The sequence below is a fragment of the Alosa pseudoharengus genome, unplaced genomic scaffold, assembly GCF_046254945.1.
Source record: "Alosa pseudoharengus isolate Yale_2024_CS ecotype anadromous, Long Island Sound unplaced genomic scaffold, YU_APseudo_1.1 YU_APseudo_1.1_scf_20, whole genome shotgun sequence".
NCBI lineage: Eukaryota > Metazoa > Chordata > Actinopteri > Clupeiformes > Clupeidae > Alosa > Alosa pseudoharengus.
This window is the reverse complement of record NW_027468664.1, coordinates 16,443,786-16,468,108: the sequence shown is the minus strand read 5'-3', so window position 1 is coordinate 16,468,108 and position 24,323 is coordinate 16,443,786. Positions and strand designations below refer to the sequence as shown.

The 24,323-nt window shown below is 41.7% G+C and overlaps 1 protein-coding gene across 2 annotated transcripts; it reads right to left on the bottom strand.

Moving 5' to 3' along the window:
• Window positions 1–2,374: 2,374 nt before the first annotated feature.
• crebl2 (cAMP responsive element binding protein-like 2) lies at window positions 2,375–6,363 on the bottom strand. 2 transcript variants are annotated; one of them, XM_076296703.1, is made up of 3 exons: window positions 6,277–6,363; window positions 5,168–5,365; window positions 2,375–4,587 (listed from the first exon to the last, which is right to left on the bottom strand). In XM_076296703.1, the coding sequence occupies exons 2-3, from the start codon at window positions 5,363–5,365 to the stop codon at window positions 4,426–4,428; spliced, it is 360 nt and encodes a 119-aa protein (XP_076152818.1). In that variant the 5' UTR covers window positions 6,277–6,363; the 3' UTR covers window positions 2,375–4,425. The 2 variants fall into 2 exon arrangements, with proteins under 2 accessions (XP_076152818.1, XP_076152817.1); XM_076296702.1 differs by having other exon boundaries at window positions 6,122–6,359.
• Between the last annotated feature and the right edge of the window lie 17,960 nt (window positions 6,364–24,323).

The window sequence follows — 24,323 nt, the reverse complement described above, 5'->3', positions numbered from 1 at the left end:
TTTTCATTACGACAGTTTATGCTCTCAGTGTTTTCCCATGCAAAAAAAGGTCAGAACTCGGTGACACTACCTGAAAATGCTCAAGACAGCACTATACAGTACTTGTACAGCCATTTGAAAACTACAGTACAGTAAAATTGCTGTAGTTAGGGGAGTAAGTGAGCACAAGACACTGAATATGTACGTTTCACAGTTTTACTGTATATGCAGCATTGTGACAGAATTTGATAACTAGGTCACCAATTTTGTATGTAATGACTCAAGCAATGAAATGAAGACTATTAGTTTTTATTGAGAATGACTATTCAGCATCCGTATAGTTCATTTTGACTGACATGACAAAGCAACTGATACATGTTCAAAAGCATTTGCAATTTGTTCAGAGGAAGGAGAAATTACTACTATGATGTGCACAAATGACTAAATGTTGTGGAGGTTGAACTAATAGTTATGAGAATTTTCATTCTGATCTGAGAAAAGCACCAAAGCGACTGAGAAAAACTGTAAGTTAACTTGTGTAACCAGTGACCACAGTCAGGAAGAATGTTTTGGCCTGAAGAATGTATTCTCATCCATCCACAAGGGGTGCAATGATCTAAATTTACGTTTATCATATGTATATACCTGTAGATATATTGTGGCAAAAACATAACTGTTACAAGTCTGTCAGCATATTCCTAGCTAACAAACTGATATTAATATAATGATATAACTGATATTAGTATGATATAATGATATTACAGTTTTTCTCGATTGCTTTTACCTGCTTAAGTAAACTAGAACCCACTTGGTCTTCATGACTACTTTCTTTGCACAGCAGAAGTCATCTCTTGCGAATGTGTTCACACATTTTCATTGGGTTCACACATTTCTCACACCCTTTTGCAAAACAGTTAACACAGGTGTCATTCAAAAGCCCCAAACTCTATTGGTTTTCCCATGCTAAACAAAAGGAAAACATCTTTTCACAGGTGGTATAGATTCCTTGCATAAGTCTGTGAAACTCCTTTGCACAATTCTTTAATCAGCAATCATTCATTCTACATAAGAGATGTCTGTTCTGTGTTGCTATTTGCAAGTATGGATCTAATGCACATTTAGACAAAGTACTGTATTGCCTATTTGGTGGAGAAAACAGTACAAAAGGTCTTTACTGTATGTCTATTTCGATGAAAGTTGTAGTTCAATGAAATTTACAGTATCTTGCTAGGTGTTTGCTGTATGTCTTACATGTCAATGACAGTTACATCTTGGGAGGAATTAATAATTAGTTTTTTTATTCAGTACATTTTGTCTTTTCAGAGTTTTTTTCTGATTCCAGAAAAATGAGAAAGTAATGAAACAGACATAGCAAAAATGCTCATTTTGAGAACTAGATTTTGCATTTTGTTGCCCAGTGTGTAATGATTGATTAAAGAGTGTTTTTGAATTGGCAACAAGTTGTAGTGATTGAAGGCAAGATTTGCTTTTGCTGCATGTTTTAAGTGTTTTGAGAGAGTAACAGTCTTTTGCAAGCAAAATGTGTAATTTTGTCCAGAGTGCTTTTGTTCAGACACAGGTGTTAACTGTTTTGAGAATGTGATGTCAGAGTTGACACAGGTATCAAAACGATCGAGAAAAACTGTAACATATATACATCTGACTTATTGATTTACCTACACACTGTACTGACTGTGCCAGATAGACTGGACCAAGAACTGGTTTTACCTGGTACTGGGTAGGTTAAGCTCCAGAGGGGAATTATCTGATTGAACTGAGGGAAAACAAATCATCTGTGCCTCTATTGTCTGTTATTATGGCTGTGACACTCTTCTTCAACACTATGTAGTGTTGCTCATGAACTGTGAGTCTTGTCCTTGTAAATTGTCACTATTGTGAATTAGATAAATAAAATTGTTCTTTATATTAAATGATGAACAGCAGCAAATATACATTTTTATGTTTGTACTGTCATGTGATGCCCCATTTGTCTTCATCTTCAGTGCAGTTCAGTGACTTTTGAGTTTTACAATTGACTGACTATGACCCAATCGCATAGATTCATTTCAAATTGTAAAAATATTTTTCACACAACATCCTTGAATATGACATGAGGTGGTGGAGAAAGAGATAAAGGAGATGTTATTAACAGTCAGTACAGCATATACTTCACATGAGATAAATGTAAACTTCACACACACACACACTGCTAAAACAATAGCTAATCGCTGCAGTGAGTACTAAAGACTTTTACTTGATGTTTTTTATTATTTGTTTGTCGTTCCAATTGCTATAACATTTCTTGATTCCTATTACATACTTAGTTTACAATTAATAATGTATTTGTCAGCTATCACATCATTATATGATAGGGAAAGAATAAACAAAACAACAGTTTCGGTAGCTTATTTCTTTAATGTCAGTAAATCCATGTTGTAGCTTTCCATTTGTACGTCAACAGTTTCCAGCATTACGCAAACATGGACAATTTGTGCTCCCGGCACCAAGGTAAAATCCACCCGCTATATAAAAAATATATCTCTGCCCATACAAATATGCAATATCTCCGATTCTGCAGATAAAAGTAAATAGACACATCAAAAATACAATCAACAATTAACTCTGTTCAACATGTGTACATCTGATAAAAAGATTTTTGTAGTTTTTTTTAGAAGGGAACCAACTTCTAAAAGCAGCATGTGCAGACATACGGCGTGCCGATAATTTGCGCTTGTGAAAGCTGGGAATGCACATCATTACACAATGCCTGTAATGCACTTTATTGGCATTGAGTAACAATCTGAGTCATAGAACAGAACTGATGTGTCCAATCAGAAGAGAGTTCTGAAAGGAATGATTTACCCTTCTTGAGCTGAACCACAGGGCTCATTCCAAGCCATACTTGCCATAACCAAAACAATTTCTCACAACAACTGACTTAGCCACAATTGCTTGATGCCGTATTTCTACATCCAAATACGTTTTTCTAAGTGTCCATGAGCCCCCCGCCCCCTCCATTTCCACGTACTGTTTCTGTACATTGCCTCTTACATTCTGTCCACATAAGGCTTTTTTCAGCACAAAGTAACTCAAAAAATGGCAACCACTTCATTTACATGAGATGGTCAATATTATACATAGAAAAGCTAAATGTATGAAGAGTTGAACTGAAAAATATAAACTGATTTATTAGATGAACTAATGATTGTAGTCTACACAATGCCTTTTAAAGCAAAAACTGCAACTGAAATGTTGCCCGTTATTTAACTTGAAGAAAGGAATAACATAATGTATAAGCAATTCTACAGAAGTCCTCAAACCAAACTTAAAATAAGTACAGCAATTTATAACAACAATAATATTCTTAAGAGTTCAGAGCAACAACTAAAAGATCAAAGTGCTTTTATGTATATTTGCTATCCAAGTATTAAATAAGAATGAAACTGTACATAATATAAACCTTCATTTATCCAATACCTGACAAAATTAGCCACTCTGCTTCCCACAAACCACCTCAGTGGTACTTAAAGTGCATTATCATTATCCAAAGCAAGAATTTCACTTGATTTTCTAGGGTAAAGACATCCAATAGATATCTTTGTTTGGGGATGACAGGGGCAGTGTTAAGTGCAAAACACTGGTTAGGAAACAAGATAAGAAGATCTGAAAAGTCACTTCCAACCTAGTAAATTGTATGAGGGTAAACAAATAAATATTTACAAAAATAAAATATGCTTCAACGTAGAACAATTCACATACAGATATTCACATGAAAGAAAATGGTGGGAAAGCCCAGAAATTATTTCACCAAATTAACATAATTCTGCTCTACTGCCACCACATTACAAAACAAATATATCTTAATACGCAAGTAATTGCACAGGGCCTACATATGTCCACACTATGTAACAAAGAGCTATGTTTCGCCAAAATGCCATAATAATGAAGTCCATATGCACGGATAAAGGAGTTTGAGAACAAAGAATGTGAAATGGTCAAGAGTTAATCCGGAGATTTGTCACATTTAGAAACATGTCAGTCCTCAAAGAATAAGAAACCAGAAACAGATGTGAACAACATTACTGAGCAAATGTACTTTCCCTATGATGTTACAACAAAGCTATACATTTGCAGTATGTCTGAGCATCTCACATATACAGTACAAGAGCAGAAACACAAGGGTTTAATTAAACGTGATGATGAACATGATAGCATGGGGTTACCCACTGCTGTAATCGTGATTTCCAATTCTGACTGTACCTATCGGGGTCACTTGTAAGCTGAAAGGGGTAGATTTGTAAGGCAATATAGTAATGCACTGGAAAGACTGTGACTGTGCCCTGGGAGGGAACAGCAGCGGATAATTTGGCCTTTACACAGTTCAAGTCCCCCATCATAGAGGAGGCTACACTTTCTCACAAGCTCTCATGATCCAGACTTCTGGTTTTAGGCGGATTTGCTCTGGCTGTTGCCGCTGGAGTTGTATTTTCCGTTCTTTGGCGTTTTGGTGCTGGAGCTCTGTGGCATCTTCTGATCGTCGCCTGTAAGAAGAGCTTTGATCTCCGACGGGATTTTGCCCTGGTCCATGGCTGAGCACCACTGCTTGTACTAAAAACAAATAAAGTCATACAAGTCATACAAACATCAGTAATAAATGGGTGCTATACTGTACACCTCATTCGAAGTCACTTATAATAGAAGCGTCAACTAAAGGGTAAATGTAAGCCTGACACATCTTATTAAAGATCCTACAGCGCATAACCAATGATTTCAAGAGGCTTTATTGTGATTTTTAAACCTCTATATCCTTAACTTCATGGGTGAGCAGAAACCATGCTAGTCATGCAACCACTTCTGAGTGTGTAAAAGGTTAACATTTACAAATGGAAATGCTTTACCTCAGAGAGTAAGAAACAGTATGGACCACTTTACCTTCATCTTTAAGAAACATTATGCAACTCTTTTACAGACTGAAAGTGATGTCCAAATTGCATTACATTCTAGAGCTCGGCTGCACGTGACCCTGTCTGGGTCGGGTATGACTGGCCAAGGGGGAATGGACAACACATAAAAATAAAAATCACAGAAGTCCTAGAGTGTGCGGCTCTTGACCTAGGGATAGGGATAGGACCTTTTGCAGATGTGCACACTTGCTCACCTCTTAAGAACAACAAAATAACAGACTTACCATTTCAAGCTCCTCTCTGAGGGCACAGATGGCCCGCTCCTTGCTGGACACCAGCTCCTCTAAATACTGGTAGCGCAGCTTCTTCCGGGCTCGGCACTCCCTGGCACTCTGCCGGCTTCTCTCCAACTTGGCCTTCAGGTCGATTTTGGCAGGCTTCCGGCCACGCTTTCCTGGTTTCTTGATTTTTCCGCCCATCATCTGACCAAGGACCAAGTGTCAGTGAGAGGGAGAGAAATGGAGAGAATAGTCAGTACTGTTTTCATCGGCAACGTATTGCAATATCAATATCAAGTATAGGCACTTTGTAAATGTGATCATTTGATCATTTTAGTTTGCAAACTATGGCTTTACTTAGAAACCATAACAGAAAACAGGAACACAGGAAAACAGACAATCATTGGTTTATAACTCATGCAGCCACACAGGGGATTTGCACTGTGAACAGAGCATGTTGGTCATTTCTAAAGAGGGTGAAAACCTTAAAAAGGCCTCATGGTTCCAAGTCTTCAAGCTTTGCATGATATAACAAGTAACATTCATCTAACTTAGCCTTGTACCGTTAGCTAAATAACTTAGCGCAAGACAGTTGGAAGTCGCCAAAACTGGGGGCAACGCAAATTTCATGAGATCAAGCCCACTACTGCATTATTATATATGCAAGATGATTAAATCGCGTGTAATTCCCTAAAATCATGAAGTTGGTAAGCTTTCCAATCTTCCAAGATTGTATGGCAGGCTAAGGCTAGCTGTGTAACGTTAGCTAATGTTGGAATTCGCGAAAACGTTAGCTCACAGGTTTCATCAGCATTTGGTTAGTCGTCTACATCTCCACCAAAACAACATTTCTGTCTAGCGAGGTAAAATCATAGTGAATGAATAACATGATTTACTTAAATGCGATTAGCTGACAGGTAGGTTAAGATTAGCAAAGGGAATGATACTTCTTTCGCTTACCTTGCTGTCATCCATTTTGGATAAGCAAGCCCCACGCTGACTTAACGTTAACTTACTGTTATTAAAACAGGCTAGCGTATGCTAAAGTTTACGACAATATTTTATAAATGTTTGCAAAGAGATAAAATAACAAATATGTCCCTTAACTCACACACCGTCTCATAGGCACAGGTATCAAATGTCGCAGACGTTGTTTACAACTGTGCTCTTCAATGTTTTTAGCAACACTGCTAACATGCTAACCTACCTTCCTGTAAATGAGGAAACGAAACGCCCCTTTTGGAAATGTATGATGGTACATGTAGTTTTATCTCTGTAACACAGAGCATGAAAACACATCCCCCATACACCACTTAACCGTGTAAACTTTCAATGACAACGTAACACATGGTGCGAATTCCGAGCACATAAACAACATTTGTATGCAATTATGTTCATTAACACAATGTAATCACCAGTAGGAACTTTGGGACTTTGTCGTCATTTTGTAGTTCAGCTGTAGTTCAGACGTAGTTCAGACTAGACTTTGGGACCTTGGTTATTTTAATGTGAACTTGGCCTACAGTTTTGCCACTTGCAATCTGCTGTTGCATAAGCGCCTTAACACTGTTCTTTTGAGCATTGTTATGAGTAACAGCATTTTTTTTTATTCCTTACAGTGATGTAGTGTAGGCTACACTAGGCCTAGGGCCTATAATTAGATAAACATAATATTTAAGAATTAAATAAACTGCAATGATCGGGGTCCATGCAATTTAGGCAAACTGCCTAAAGTAGCAAAAGGTTAAATTATTTGACCTCTTCAGCATCTGAAAGAGTAGGCTATTTGAATTTTGCTAAATAGGCTAAGGATTTAAAAGCTTGATTCATATTGAAAATATACCAAACTATGTCAGAGGACGAGAGGGACACACCAAGTTACACACCTGCCAAAAAACACTTTTATTAATGACCACCTAAAAGTTTTATTATGACCTATACTACTATAACACTGTCTGCATGCAGTGGTGTGCGGTTGTAATAATACATCCCAGATAGTGCTATCACTTGGTGGTTCTCATTCTCATCACGACATCATGCTCATATTTATATGGAAAAAAAAATACAAAAGACTCTCTGCTAGCCCTATAGACTTTACTACTGTGCACAATGGAAGTATAGGCTGTATCATGAGTGGAGAAAAGCCACGGGTGGGTCACATGAATACCAATTCATTCAGAGCATGCTGATCTTTTACGGAGACCTAGGCTACTAGTGCCATAGAATTCTGCCTTAACAGCAGATTCCAGAAGAGAGGCTGGCATTATAAAGGGATTGGGGAGTGGGGTGGGGGTCCAACTTCTCGTTCTGTAACTGGATAAAAAGTTTGCCAGCGACTGATTACTCCCTCAGAGCAGACTAAGCTTGGCCCCTGTGCCACGGCTCCTAATGCTGCCATGCTATGTGCCAGCAAGGACCGGCAGTAAATTCTGAGAGGCGGGGGGGGGGGGGGGGGGCACTTAACAGGCAGTTTCTTCAGACAGCTGAGACAGTTGTTTTTCTCAAATCATGATCACACAACTAATAAAAGTGTTATGACAAAGAGCAACCAATTATTACATATTTTTTTAAGTCAGGTATGTTGTTTGGTTTATGGTCTTTATCCTAAACCAATCATTGCTTGGTGATAATCAGTCTCTAGTTCAAAAATATGCCAACACTGGACAAGGATTTGTACACACACACACACACACACACACACACACACACACACACACACACACACACACATCCCCATGTTCTTCGTCTCTCTGTTGGCTAGATAAAGTGCCTAATGATGTTCTTCACCCATTGGGCTGCTCCCATGACAAGCGACTCAGGCCTTTCATCCTGATTCAATAGTCTGAGTTAGCCATGCACATTAATTGCTCCAGTATGAAAAACTCCTCTGTCTTGTCAGAGTAAGGGTCCCTCAACCATTGTCTCCAAACAGCTTACCCATGCATGGCTTACCCACTTAACTAGGGGCATCTTGCTCTTGCTCATGCTCTTCATCCTCTTTGAGTTTGAAAATGGAGGTTTTAAACCCATACTTATTTACAGTACCCTCCAGAATTATTGGCACCTCTGCTAAAGTTGACTAAAAACCGGTCTAAAAAATAATCTGTTGGTGATTTATTGTAATCTCGCAATGACAAAAATGAGGAAAAATCCAACCTTGAAGGAAAGCAAATTTTTTGTTGAGAAAAAGGAAAATCTCATAAAGAAATAAATATTTTTAACTAAAACACGTTGCTCACAGAAGCATTTTCCTATCTAATTTCAAATTATTTAAGTTAATCAGAGTGTCTGTGAACTTTCAGAAGTAGTTCATGACTTTTTCACTATGGTATGAAAATAAAGTCACACAGAGGCTAAATCCTCTAGTCATTTTCCAACATCGGAAAGACAAGAGAATACACTAAATTTAAATAAAAAAGAAAGTGTGTTGACATTTGTAAGTCAGAGAATGTCTATGACAACTAGGTACTTTGTTGAAAATGCCTATATTTACAGTTAAAACAATTATTAAAAGGTTCTAATCATCTGGAAATGTGACAAACATGCTTGGATAAAGACCTATGGTTATCTTGCCCCCATGCACAGTATGCAGGATGGTAAGATAGGTAAAATTCCATAAGAACCACTGTTGGAGAGTTACAGAAAAAGGTATCATTTCGGTCACCAAGTCCCCAAAAAATCTTCAAAAGTGACCTCACTGCTGATAGATTATTTAGAGGGCATGCCAGGTAAAAGCCTGCTCAGTCATTTATTTACCAATGTAAATGGCAGGAGTTACTGAATGGTACAGTGACTTTGTCTGGAAGTGTGGTCTATTGTCAGATGAAATGAAAATTGTGCTCTTTGGCTAGAAACAATGTGTGTTTGGCATACATAGAAGAATGGCTATACTGAAAAGAACCCCATGCCTAATGAGAATTATGGTGGAGGGGCTGTGCTATTGTGGGGCTGTTTTTATTTTCAAAGGCCTTGGGAACCTAATTAAAGTGCATGGTTTCATGAACACCAAGAAAAACCTGAACATTTTTAAAGGAAATCTGTCAATCTTTGCCAAGACACTAGAAGTTTGTCATGATTGGATCATTCATCAGGTCAATGAACCAAAACAAATGTCCAGATCAAAACAAATATGGTTTGCTGAACACAAAATCAAGCTTTGGACATTGGCATATCAGTCCCCTAAACCCCATAGAAAAACAGTGGGGTGAGGAGAATGTAAACAAGTAGGAATCTGGACGATCTGGGGAGATTTTGTAAATACGAACAGTCTTAAATCCCTTGCTTTGTATTCTCCAACTTTAAGGGGTGTCATAGGAAAATATTACAAGCTGTTTTTTTTGGCAGGCTTAAGAAGGTATTACAAGCAGGCGTGCCAATAATTGTGAGCGAAGTGTTTTGTTAAAAAATATTTATTTCTGTATGAGATTTTCCTTCTCAAAATAAATTTGTTTCCCTTCAAGGTTGGATTTTTCCTATTTTTTTTAATTGAATGATTACAATAAATCACCAACAGATAATTTTTTATACCGGTTTTTAGTCAACTTTAGCAGAGGTGCCAATAATTCTGGAGGGTACTGTATATTATCCTTATGTGGAATGGCTGCAATGGCTGCTTTGGCTTTAGATTGTCCTTGAAGATACAGTAGGAAGGAATAAAGTACGGAGCCCAGCAGTTCTTATTGTGAGATTATTTTACTAAATTGTGCACTCATTTTACTAGGTTGCGCTCTCACTTTAAACGAGCGTACAATTTCATAAAATGGGTGCACTGTTTCCCAAAACATATGTGCGATTTAGTACAAGCATACTTCAAACACAATTTACTACTAACTAATTTTGACTCCATTCAACTATTTGATACATTTGCTTATTCTTTAGCCAAAACAGTGGAATTTGATAAATCAAAATGAATGAATTAATCAAGTTAAATCTAAATGTATTTATTTACTCCATGAATATAGGCCCACGTAGACCTTGACAGATAGATCTGATTTTAGATCTGATCACAGGAATGTGGGTTGTTTGGATAATACATCTCTAATCATATTCCCCTTCATTTTTAGATCCATCATAATGATTATTATCCTAAATAGTTTGGGGTCTTCACACACATATAGAAAAGGGTGATAGTTTGGGGTTTCTCTTGATCTCTATGGGTTTGTGTCACTGTATAAGAGGTAAAACGGCAGGGAAAAGTTATTTTCCTCCATCAAAGACTCACAACTAGTCACTAGTCTCAACCCTTTGACCTCAAGGCTTAGAATATTTGTCTTTACATATTTTTGTCCAGGAGGACTCCTAACTCCTTTTTTAAAAATCTGAGCCCTGATCCTTCACATTTATTCACAGCGGTACACAGACATCTGCACATTAGATCTCCAGATGTTGTTTGTCGAACAGGGGCAACCCTGGCACTGAATACCAGGATGTGGCGACAGATACTGCCCTTTTGTGCCGGCACCCATATATTTCCGCAATAAGAATGAGCTTTGTTCACTGCATGAAGAAAGAGTGCGGCTGAAATGTGGACCTCTACATCAATCATTAAAGACAGGTGTGTTTTAGAGTACACTGAAAATTAAGACTGACTAATAAAAATAAAAATAAAAACATCGTGCAAGGCTTGTCAGTAAAGGATTTCTCAGCATAGAAGGATAGGAGATAGAATGACAGTCGGTGTCAAGCAGGGGTGTCGCAGTCGGGGAGAAATGGGGGGAAATGAGACTGGCAACCCAGGGCCCCAATGGGGAGGTCAGCCTTCAAAAAAGCCTCAATAAATATGAATAATACTATAGCATGTGGGTGTCAAGGATTGAGGGGCCCAAAATACACCCAGTGGTGCTCCTGGTGTCAAGAATGGCATGTTCCCACACATAACAGTTGATTACAGGATGAATCTCAGGATCTGGTCCAAAACTGGCCCTCACATGGCCCAGATCTGGCGTTATCTGTGGTGCCAGATCAGGGCATATCTGTAATAATAGGATAGGAATAGCCTATAAGATGTTACTATGTGGGACTAGGTTGTTGTTGCACCTATAAAATGGATATTAAAAATACATGTCATGGGGTGCTTCCTGAACTCAAATAGAGTTTGGATGGGAAATATTTATTTAGACGTCAAAACCAAATAAAACTCCAGCTTAATTGGATGCATTGTTACCACACGTGCCAAAATTGAATGAAATAGTCACTCAGCTATGAAGAAATAATTCCGTATTCCTCTATATAACAACTAGCCTATGACAAAATCCAAGCCAGAGCAGCGGCTAACTGGGTTTCTTCTTTACCTCATTCTTCATTTCACTTATCTCCCTCACTTCACTCTTATCTGCTCAGCACAGCTCTCCCAGTGGCTTTACGTTCCATTGAAGGGGCTTTATCTGGAACTTTATTGTAACCGTATAATGGGACAAATGACACAGTATGCTCATGTTGTTTTTGTGTCTTGAAATGTTGTCCTGAGATAGCTTTTTTGTTAGGGGGATCATCCCATAACCTGAGAAAGGTAGAGTAATTATCTCATTTATACAGCAGACAGGATTATGACCATTGCTTGCCCTTTAGTATTGACAGGCGATTACAAATACATGATAAAACACTCGTTTATCTGGCTAGAACACAGCCTTGAAGTCATGATGACGAGAGAGTAATCGGTTTATGACCTTTTATGAAATCAAAGGGCCGAGACTGTCGGACGTACATTTGACCTCAGCTTGACACAAAATCTCATACTGAGCTTTGATCTCCTATAGACATATTATGTCTGTGAGTGGTCAGCAGATAGACACTGCTTGAGATTATGTAGGCCCTCAGAGTTATGGTCGAGACAACTGTGATCTGATGGTTGAGTTGCATGAATTTCCCTCATGGGATCAAAAGAGTATATACAGTATACTACTATGACTTGGTGAGATGTTCATGTGAATTACATTATTGAAAGACCATTCAATGACATAGCCTTTTTTACATTAACATGACATGACAATTAGCCTTTTTTACATTAAGCAATGCATTTTTTTTGTAAGAATGACAACCAATATGTAGACAAGGGCTGTTCACTTAAAGAAGTTCTAGGAGAAGATTGTATTAGGCCAGTGGAGAAGTGATAAGTTACACAAGAGCTCACAAATTAATGAAAATATTCAAGTTGGTTTGATTAGATGAACTGAGGACAAACTGTTCAAATGTACAATGTAAAGAAGTAGCAGCAAGGCCTAGGCTAGTTGATATACATAAAAAGGGTGTTCACCTGTATGACACAATTTTAAGAAAAGAAAAAGTTCAATTTATCACACCGTGTTTCTGACTAGCATACTAGGAGAACATAGCCTCAGCCCCTATGGTTAATGTGAGTTAACAGGTCATCCTAATGCTTCACTGTAGCTCAGTGGAGGAGTTTGGCTCCACCCCTAACCTCAAAAGGCAGGATACAAAGTTCTAAAACCTCTCAAGGAAGTTTTCTGTCACATTTTGGGGAACGATGTAATTCATTGAATTGAATGTCTTGTTGTGTTACGGTCATCACGTTTACCATATTATGTTTTAAACGCACGCTTTTGTACCTTTAAGACCGCCTGTTCTTTCACAGTGGGATTGGTTTCAAATGACGCCATCCTTTTATTTATATCTCAATGACCTCATCTCTAGGATGAAGTTTAGTGACCAGTGAATCTTAATTTCTTTTTAGTCGTTTATTAGACTTTTTGTTTTTGATATTTTTTTCATACATCGTGGCACAGATCTGCCGAGGACTTGACAACTGGGGCCACAATGTCGAAATGAGATTTGTGCGGGCTCATTCTCTGACGGTGAGTTTCCGAATTTTCTGAAATGACAAACTCCGAGTCGCGCAAAGGGGCCTTGTAGCGAACTTAATTTCCCATGCGTGTAGACCCGGGATAGCTCAAAGTTACACAATGTACTAATCGACAGCAAGCGACGTTTGCTGTAAAGTAATCTGCAGTTATTTCTCTATGACTCTAAGCATTAAACGGTTTTGACACTCACTTGAGTTTATTCGATAAGTTGGGCAGACGACGGTATAGGGTAGGCTAACTTACAGCGCCGTACAAATAAGAACACTTTATATTGAGTTCCTGAAATCAGTCACAAACCACACGCTGATTTGAAAACAGACATTAGGCTACATTTCTTTAGGCAGAAGATTATTATTCTAGAAAGTGTTGTCTATAATCGCCGGTGTAACATTCTTTTTTCACCGGTGGACTTTAGGATACGAAAGAAAAACTCCTTTCGTAGATCCCTGCTGGGCGGCAAGTCTGTGTTGCTTAACGGAGAACTCTACATTTGCTTGTCTAATCTTTAGAATTTACCATGACAACATTTTGTGTTGTGTCTATGTAGGCTTCTGTAAGGTGACATACATTTGGTAGGAAAATTGTCTAACATTAAGGGAAAACGTTTTGAATTGCCAGCTCCATCCCAGTCCGTGTTGTAAAGACCGCTGTCAGATGTGCTCTCAAAGAGATCCTGTCTCAGTAATAGCCTATTGATAAGTTAGTGAGTTGAGTCACTGCTTCACATTGGTTGGAAACCTCAGAGTGAAACTTATAGCTCTTGGCAACGTTTCCGAGGTTTGGTCAGATGATCACAGGTTAGGTCAAAAGGAAAGTTGTACAAAAAATACAGAGAATCCTCTTAGGCCTACACATCTGTCATTGTGGAATGTAGGCTACAAGGTTACTTCAGATGAAATGGGAGGGGATGTGGAGTCCTCTGTGTTGAAGATGTCTTCTGTGTCATAGAAGTTCAGTGAATTTCAATCATTCACAAAAAGTTGGGGAAAGATCTTTCTGTTTAGGCCTACTTGATAGTGTATTTTTCATGAATGTGTTTGTGCCAAGGGGATACAATGTTTGGCTGTAGGCATTGACTGTATATTTGTCTTACGTGAAGAGTGGGTCGGTCAGGGAGGAGTTATCTTTTCAGGGGTTATTTTGTTGACAAGCTTGTCATGAACAGTTTTCACAAACAGTGTTGTCTCAGGGTTCTCATAGCACGTCTCTCGCCTGAACCAGAGGACCAAAGCCCATTAAACATCGGAGTTTCTCTGGAGGATGATCTGTCCCAGCTGTCTGTTGTCACCCAGAGGCTGTCAGACCATCAATAGGTGTAGTAATAGGCTACGATGGTCTGTGATGTTAGGGGTGGCTGCATTATACATGTCGGCATAAGGTGAAGGAACAGATGTGGATCTTATTCAGACGCTGTAAAGGGAGCTATGGCTCACCCAGACAGTCACAGTGATGGGGGAAGATCCATAATGAGTCTCTGACACTTACTCGGCCATGAGGTAATGAGACACGTCAACCTTGGTATGATCAGTTAGGTATGACGTACTGTATGTACTCTTTCACAGCTGTTTTCAGTTTGTGCAGCGTCGTGATTGGACAAGCCAGACGCAGGCTGATCTGCAGAGTAACATTATTCGGATTAAGTAACACTTTGCACATATTTTAACTTGTGTGTTGGTGGGGTTACAGACAGTGAAAAAATAGGCACAAAAGATTGAAGTTTTTGCTGTGTTTACGTGTTTTATAATGCATGTTTACCTTAGAAGTGCTTGGGAGGATTATCGGGTTTAAAAAAAAACCTATAAGGTGATTGGGTACTCCGCCTCTGAGCACAAAGTCATATTTCTCACTCTGCAAATGATAATTATGCCTGCTCATGAACCGAAAACCAATCATGTGGGAAATAAGAGGATTTAAAATATTGTTTCACTTCCTAACAGTAATAGATAAGATAGAACCATAAACATGAGTAAGTGAATAAATAAATAAACAACAAATAAACAAATAAGACAATATAATCACTGCTTGTTCTAAATAATTATATAAAAGCATAATGTGCCACAGGCTTCTTGGTGTTGAGGACAGGTTGCTTATCAGTAATGCATAAAAATGCATTAAGGGTCTAATAAGGCAGGGAAATCTTTTTTTGAGACACACACTTCCCTACGCGGTCACGCCTGTGTCCTCTCACCCCGTCCCTGACCCTGTCCAGCATGGTGAATGGACGAGAGCAGCGACAGAGAGGGGAGATCCGTGACGTTCCCCTTATAGTGACAGGGCAGTGGGCCAGAAATGGGGTGTGACATTGGACTGGAAGTGCACTTCCCAAATTACTGCCCGCCTCAACCCCCCGCTCTGAGCACTCCCTTCTCTCTCCACCCCCCACTACACCCCACCCCACCCCACCCCCTACCCTTGCACAGATATATCTGCCTTATATAAGAGGGAGAGCAGCTCTGAGCGCTCCTCAGGGTGGTGTACTAAAGTAGTTACATGACAGTCTTTACTTACTGGCAAGGGGGGTCTCGTCTCGGTCCCGGTTGTCCCTTGGGGAGGAACTTGCTGATCTGAGACTGTTTTTTTGATCGACTCCACAAAACTGTAAGCACTGATGTTGCCTGGTTCAAAACAGTTGGGTTGCTTTTCATGTCCTAACCAGTGGTTGGGTTGCTTGTGATGGTGGTGACATGCTTCTTCTGCTGCTTTAGTGACCTTTTGTGCTTGTTTTGTGCTTGTACGTCGTTATTCTGGTGATAGCCTGCTTTCTCAGTGAGTTCCCTGCCTCTTGCTTTGAGAAATGTAATTTGGTTGTCATGGTTTTGTACATCAGTGAAAAGTAACAGATTTGTCCTTCGCGGCCAAACCTAGGACTCGGAGTCCTTCAGCATCACCAGCCTAATAATAGAAACCAAGCTTTTATTGGTGTGAAAAGTTCTCATTGTTGTCCATCCTTGGCTCTTGTTATGTTTGCTACCACAGAAAAGAAAACGTTTCAGTGGCCTCTCCAAACCTAAATAAATGCTAACTGCACCTACAAATTGTTTTGTTTTGCTTCTGACACCTCTTTCTTTTTGGCATGACAATGAGTTCTTGAAAGTGAATCCTGGGGAGATTTTCGACTTACATGTCCCCGATAGTCATGGCCATTGTGCAGAATAAAAGCTTTGTATGTTGGAAGTAGACCCCTCCTCAAAAATTATTCACGTCCCTATACCTCCGTGGTGTCAAGTTGCGAGGGGGGATTAAGAGTTTTCACCTCAAATGGAGCATCACACCTGTGCTGTTCACCAGAAAGGAAAGCTAATCTATCCCACATAGAAACCTAAGGATGCCACCACTGTGCTTTCCTAAAGGATCTGTCAGTCAGCTGGCATTGGGAGGTGTGTGTGTGTGTGTGTGTGTGTGTGTGTGTGTGTTGGAGAGGGCCTCAAAAAAGTATCGGAAAGGACCGGAAGTCTTACCGTGTTATAATTTACGCGTGCACAAGGATTTTGTTGTTAGTCTGCATTTGCAACCTTAAGCAGAGTGCTTGTACTGTATTTGTTTATAGAAATGAGGTCAATATTTCTTCATTTTTTCTTTGGGTTATTTGCTTATTGACCACTCTAACCACTTAAATGCTTTTAAGGAGTTTTTTTTAAAAGTGTTCCTCATTGTCTCGGGGCAGAAAATAAAGCTTTAAAGCCATAAGATTGGAAATCATAAAGAGGGCATGGTTTTGAGGAAATTGTAAAATATGTTCCCTAGTTAAAAATCCACATCCATTCTGAGTCGGCGAAAGGCGTTGCAAAACAAGGGGGCACTTCAAAGACTTAAAGCCTTTAAATATTTTCTCTTAAAAGAGAAAGAAAGAAAAATAAGAGCTGTCCATAATGTGTCACCATGCTTGTTTAGATCTACAGTTCCTCCACAGCGCAGAAGTACTGTAGCTTTTGTCAAATTGCGATCGGCCCATTTGTTTTAAACCACTGACTTCCACCATCTTGTGCGCTTTCTTTAGAACTTGTCTAACAGAAGTTGCGATTTATTTATTGTTTTTTGTCTTTTTATTTATTTACCATGGATACATTTAGGAGGCAGATGTGATTGTCCCATTTTGTCAACCCATAAGAGTTTGAAACAGACGACCGAGACCATGGATTCTCCTTTGGTTGGTCCTGTTACGGCTCTTAGAGAGGTATACAATTAAGATGTCTCACCTTTTGGGGAGGCTAGGAGTGAGGTGGGGAGGGGGCCAGGAAGCCGTAAAATCTAAGTTTGGTGTGTCCTAGCCTGATCCCCATGTCATGCGCCTCTGGTTTTTTGGGGCAGTGAATTCCTTCCATTTTAGTCACGGTTTACGTTTTGATCCCCTGCCCCACCCACCACACTGTGCACCACATTTAGGGGTGTTGCTGAAGTGTCGTAAGGCAGAATCAGTGGGTAAATTAAGAATCTCAACCAGTCAAAACACTACCCAAGAGCAGACAGGTTGGAATGGAGTTGGTACGCCACGGGGGTGGTGGTGTGGGGTGGTCGTTGGCAAAGACGCCAACCTGGAAATGTACCGAGACAGACATGCCACGCTGTGCCCTTCAAAACGGGAACAAACAAACTAGCTACCGTCCTGCATCAGTCTATTATTATTATTTGGCAAGGGCAGCACATCTAAAGGGCAGGCCTTCTCCTCCAGGTTTGTTGTGGTAGGGAGTCTTTGCTCTGCGGAGCCTGTAGTTTGTTACATGATGAGCGGTTAGCTCGGCTTCTCTCCCCAAATCCTGTGGCCTCGGGGCAACTCAAGGAACGGTGAGAAATCCCCCTCTTAAAAGATGAGAGCGCATGTGTCTCAGGTGAACACCTCCATATCATTCCATCATCTTGCCATCTCAAGTATGTCGTTCAGGAAGGGGGGGGGGATTAGAATAGTTACTGCTATTCAGAGGGACCTCATAGAGAAGTTATTCAAACTATCCAAAATGTCTTCATTTTGAAAAAAAAGCTGAAGGAATACACACACACTGTTTGACCGAGTTGTTTTGGAAGTGAGAGTTTTGGTGGCATGTGATGGCAACCACGTGTCTCTTCAAAACATCAGCAAACAGTTGGTAAACAAGGCCGTCTTGTTCAAAGTTGGTGACTTCATTGGCACGCTGGGGCAAATGTTGAGCGCCTTTCATACCAACGCCATTAAAATTTATCCAGGCAGGGCAATTCATCTGTCTGTAGTCACCCTCCCATCCCTCACCCCAAGTCAGCTGGTGGTCCAAAGTCCCGCTTAGACCACTATCAGTGCCAGACAGGTTGGTGTATTAACTTAAATCAAGTCCTTTGAACACCGGTGGGTCAAGTCTACCCATCAGCATGTGAAATTGGATCCTTTGAGATCCGCAGGAACCATTATTAGTTTTATGACCTTTCTTTAGGTGATGGACACCTAAAGAAAGGTCACCCATTCTAAATCAAGCGAGTGAATTTTCCAAGCTATGAAACTTGAAAACAGAAACTTGGGACCCAAAATAATTTGAGTGCTCATGGTGAGCTCATGGTGCCAGGCCAGGTCATAATGAATAAATACATTTCTAAATATTGTTTTTTTAGTAGGTCTTGATATAGCATATACCATTGAGTCACATGTTGTTATTATTATTATTATATTACAGTCAATAAATAATAAAAAGGAATATATTGCACTTTTAAAAATAAAAAAATGACAGCCTGTATGGATGTCTGTATCTATAAGCTTAAATCAAACATGAACCTTTTACGTGCATATTGTTTGCTGTAATAAGACACTGTAAAATGTTATTGCCCAGAAAGCTCCCATCAGGCTGTGTGAGATCACAGCCCGCTCTGTTAGGGGAGGACGGGGGACTGTGAAGGCGTTTTGAAGAGGTTGCATTGCTGCGTTTGTTATTACTTTCCCGGCTAGGTCGGTCTCACTTCTCAGCGCTCGATTCGCGGACGTGCTGTGCAGCGCATGTTGAGCTACCTTCCCCTTGTTATGAGAAGAAACTCAAGACTCAAAGGTTCCCCCCTTTTTTCTGTAGACAAAAAAAAGGAAAAAGAAAGAAGAAGGAGAAGCAGTAGAAATAGAAGAAGAAGAAGAAAACGACCCAGGTCTGATAGGGCTATGGAAATAATTTGCTCATAGTTTTTAAACTCCTGGAGGCCATTGCAGGACGGCCGAGGAATGATCTCACAGGCGCTCGCCTTGCCGGCCTCCACCCACATGAGCGCAACAGTGGGTCAGCAGGCCTTTTCCCCCGTGGACTTCAATGAGACTGTCCTGGTTTGGCCCAGCGGAGGGTGGGAGAATATTCTAGAAAAGAGTGACCCCCCTTGGCGTTGCTATCCACCAGTTAGCAGTTGTGGTTTATCTGTAGTTTCAGCAGGCAACTATGCAGTTTTGCCGAAAGGGAGAAGAGTGAGTGGGTTTTTTATTATGGAAAAAACAGTAGGATTCTTATTTTTATTATTTAATTGTGTCAAAGCAGTGGTAATTGCATTGTAATTACTTAGTGTAACAACTAAATAACAAATATAAAATAGTGTGCTTATAGAGGGTGATTGTAAGAATTGAAAGGTTGCAGAAATTGTGTGCAACATTTGTAAGTTGTACCAGAGTGTGTCATGCGGTTTCTTTGAAAGGCTCATGCAATTTGATTCCTTGACAACATTCCAACCTATACGTCACCAGTCTCGACTGGGTGACACAAGGGGCCAGTGTGCACACACACACACACACACACACACACACACACACACACACACACACACACACCACACCACACCAGGGGAGCGATCTCTGACATATCTGACATAACACAACCTGAAATGCACACAAGAGATGTCACACCCCTCTCCCACCAGGCTGCATATGTTTCCATGCCATTCCGTACTATTAGCTGGGAAGGTATTTTTGGCCTGCATTGGTTTGGCGGGTAATCGAAAAATATCATCTCCAGTATCAGGTGACCTAGTGCAAACACATTTTGTGAAATGACACTGTGTTTCATATGGCGCAATGCCATATCTTCTCTCTCCCTTTCTCTCTCTCTCTCTCTCTCTCTCTCTGTCCTGGTCCCTCCATCTCTAAATGTGGTAACGACATGCTTAAAAAGACTTAGCCTAATGTGCTTTGGGAATACAAAAGCCCTCTTTGTGTCACTAGATGTGACATCACCACCAAGGCCTCTAACTGTAAAGAGAATGCCACAAAATTGTGTAAAGCGAAGTGGAAAAATGTCCTCCCTAAAGAACCATTTTACCTCTCGCTAAAGTCCAGGAACAGGTACAGATCCTGGAAAGCAGTTGAGGGGCAAACTTTGTAATTTTCCATTCGAAATAGCTATTGATGGTGGTCTATAGCCATATTATAGCTCAGGTCTGTGTTTTCTCTTGCTCTCCAAGGACTTAGCTGTTAATTAACAATCCACAAAGGAGGGTTTAATGCTTAATAGTAAAAAATATATGGGCTTTAACAGCAGAAATGGTAATGACTTTTTGTCAGGTTATGGCTGACCCTTAGACACTAAATGGTGGAAATAAAGTTGACCTTTAGATAGGGGAAGAGACAGGGGCCCTGTGAAAAGCTTTCGATGTAGTATTTAATGAGAACCGTGAAATTTGACTGCCCCCTTCTCATGGCCGCTCTGCTCCCAGCTGTTCGTGTTGGTCAGTGTTGGCGTGAGGGGCCAGAACGTCTGGTAGACTTTCCGTCCCAAAAGCCTGGTAGATTTGTGGGGAAAGTTCTAGAGTTTCCCCCTGCGCCGTGACGCCACCGCTGTGTCAGCAAGCATCAAAGTGCTCAAAGAAAACTGCATTATGAAAGTCCACCACGTGAAATCCTTAAAGCAGATTACATTTTGAACAGGCCTGGCACAGTCAATAAAAAGTCTGAGAATCACTTAGGGCCAGACTCAATGACGTATTCCCATGGTGCACTGGGGTTAGTCTTTGGCCTGGAAGCGTAATTGGCCTACATTATAATATTGACATACAGTCCTGCCTGTTGGCCTGTTGCTGGCCTGGGACACACCCGATGCGAGTCTTAATGGCCTTTAATCATTAACTTTTGTCCTCGCTGCTTCAAGCCAGAGGTGCTGAAATACGAGGCGGCACAACACACTCTGTACACTCCGCTACTTTTCGACTTGGAGTGGCTCGCGCCTGTGTGAAGTGTGTGTGTGTACAGTATGTGTGTGTCTGTGTGTGTGTCTGTGTATGTGTGTGTGTGTGTTTGTGTGTGTTTGGGGGGTCCTTGAGAATAAGCGTAGATGACCCAGTCATATTTTCTGTAAATGATAGCATGGAAAGAGAGAGGGCCAGAGCTAGAGCGTTGGATGTGTTCCCATAGTCCTAAAGATTTGTGTGTGTGTGTGTGTGTGTGTGTGTGTGTGTGTGTGTGTGTGTGTGTGTGTGTGTGTGTGTGCCGTTAAGAGGAGGGGTCGAGGTCTGAAGAGGGGTGTGTGTGGAGGAGCTCAGACAGTGGGTCCAGTGGGGGGGGGGGGGGGGTCAACCCACCATGGAGCAATACAGTGCTGTGTGAAGTGTGTGTGTGTGTGTGTGTGGGGGGGGGGGGGGGGGGGCAGGGTTGGTGAGTTCCTCAGAGAAGCTCGAGTGTGCGGTGGCTCCCGTCCCAGCACAAGGCCGCCTCCCGCACACTTTCACAGCTTAGAACGGAAACCAGAGCCGTGTGTCTCTGTGGAGGACAGGCGGAGGTGGAGGCGGAGGAGGAGGTGGTGGTGGAGAGGAGGTGGAGGCTCTGGAACTGCAAAGCTCCAAGGATGTCATTTAACACTAAGGCCTCCTGTAGCAGCAGAGAGAGTGGGGTTTTTTTTCATCTTTTTTTGCAGGGCTGCTAGGATGACTGATGCTCAATGTAGTATTGAGACTCCATAGGTAGTAGGTAAAGAGGGGATGTATATGTGAAAGGCGTGCGTGCGTGTGTGTTTTCTTTGGGGGGGGGGGGTAGTTCATAAATCTCACCAGACCAGTGTTCTCGTATTTTTATTGTTAGTCTTGGCCCGTGCTATCGATAGGCCCTGCCACACAATTACTTTTATTGTCCTTGGTGGGTGGCCCCCTGCTTGAGGAGGAACTCGTTTGGGGAAATTTCAGCCCAGGCCTGGTTGGCTGCTGCGCTGGCTGGCAGGTTGACTCAGGAGAGGAGGGAGGGAGGGAGGATGGGAGGATGGGTGAAGGGTTTCTTTTTCTTCTTTTTTTTTTAAACTGCAGCTAGTCAGGGAATTTCCAGCATGGCATGCCATACAGCCAAGTGGCACCACCACCACCATTACCATCACCACCACCAGCAGCAAACAGTGATTATGGGGAGATCTTGTGCATCCAGTGTATGGCAGTTTGGACTTGCAGAGGCTCACACACTTAGACAAACACACACACACACACACACACACACACACAGTGTGTAATACATTAGTGTAGGAAAGTGACACAAGCAGATAAGAAAACACATGCATGGTGGAAGAGGTGAAATGCCAAGGTGTTGGAGGGTTGTTTTCAAGGCAAAGATTGATATTTGATACATACTTTATGCAAGGTTGGACACAAGTGTAGAGATTGGAGGTTGCTGAATGAGGACTTCTGGCCCTGGTTTGGTGTTGCTTGAAGTGCTTGAAGTTTAAAACAACATATTACATTTATAGAGCCCTATTTGCTATTTCTAAATACCCAAAGCACTTTACAGTGAAATACAGAAATTATTTAAAGGATATCATTGGTCATCTGTATCTACAGAGACCCAGTGTACAGTAGATATTCACCAGTTTTTGTATCCCTTTGCTTTAAGCCCATGAGCTTGCTGTTGGTAGCAATTTGCTGTCCCAGTTGCTGTATCAGTAGATCTACAGTACGAGAGACCAGTTTAGTCAGAGGTTTGGTTTGGAAGAGTTGCATGGTGTTTAGTCAGGCATGGCTAATCTCTATCCTTTCACTACAAAACCACTCTTGTGTCCAGAGGGTTGTTTGACCTCCCCGATGACTTGTGGTGTTTTCCCCAGTTTCTGGTTTATGGTGCGCAGCACATTCAACATTCAGTTCAAAAGGGAAGCATGGGGGCCCAAATATTTGTGTGAATTTATTTCTGAGCTACACAGAAGCAACCAGAGCACATGACATCAAGCCAAACGGGACAAAGTTCACCTCCTCCAGCCTGCACCCCCCCAAAAAAAAAACAGAGATGTCAAAGTCAGAAACTCCACCCTGTTATTTGTCAGAATGTTTAAATTTCCATAACAGACCCTGGGGTGTGTGGTGTGGTGTGATGTGATGTGGTGTGGTGTGGTGTGGTGTGTGTGTGTGTGTGTGTGTGTGTGTGTGTGTGTGTGTGCGTGTGTGTGCACGCACACGTGTGTGTGTGTGTGCGTGTGTGTGCACGCACACGTGTGTGTGTGTGTGTGTGTGTGTGTGTGTGTGTGTGTGTGTTTGTGTGTGTGTGTGTGTGTGTGATGACCCAGAGTGTGGTCAGCCCCCCTAATGTGCCGTGTCCCTTTCTCTCTCTCTCTCTCTCTCTCTCTCTCTCTCTCTGCAGGCAGACCACTTGAGCGCGAGGAGGATGCGGGGAGCGACTGACGTAATCTCCCCTCGGCCCTGGAGAAAAGCCCTCTTTTGTCCCACCCGTGCGATGGTGTGAAAGAGATCCCCCCCCACGCGCCCCTCCCCAAAAGAGCCCCCCTACCTCCTCCTACCTCCAACCCCCTCCTCCACCACGACCACCACCCCCACCCATCCATCAGACCCAATCCATCCCCTATATCCCTCTACCCCCCACCCCAACCCCCCCCCCACCCACCCCAAACGCTGAGAGAGCCAGACACGTCCTGCCCGCTGGAATTGGGCCGTAGTGGTCTGTTTGGCACGGACACCCCATTACTGCATACATAGTCACCCACTCACTTCCCGCTACACACACACACACACACACACACACAAACATAAGCACACACACAGACACACAGACAGCACAAACACACTCACTGTGGCTGGCCCGGGAAGGACAGTAGTAGGGCTTTCTACGGTTTTTTTCTTTCTTCATCTTTAAGGGCCCACGAGTAGGCCTAGCGACAAAGGCTAGCGTCCCCCCCCCCCTCCCCATTTCTTTTACCTTTCTCTCTCTTTTTCCTTTCCTTTCTCTCTCTCTTTCTCTCTCTCCCTCTCTCTCTCTCTCTCTCTTTCTCTGCTGCTCGTCTCTTTTGGCCGAGGCTCTGCGCTTGCCAAAGCGCCACCAGGATGACATCATCCCCCGGCGCCACAATGGGCCCGTTGATCTCCTGAGGGCCCTGCCAGACCGCCTCAGTGCACTGGACCAACCCCCCCCCCCCCCTTCCCCTCCCCCACTGACCCCC

Coding starts and splice junctions, on each gene's coding strand:
- crebl2 (XM_076296702.1), bottom strand. Junction 4,588..5,167: donor TCAGAGAGGAGCTTGAAATG/GTAAGTCTGTTA, acceptor ATTTGTTTTTAG/TACAAGCAGTGGTGCTCAGC.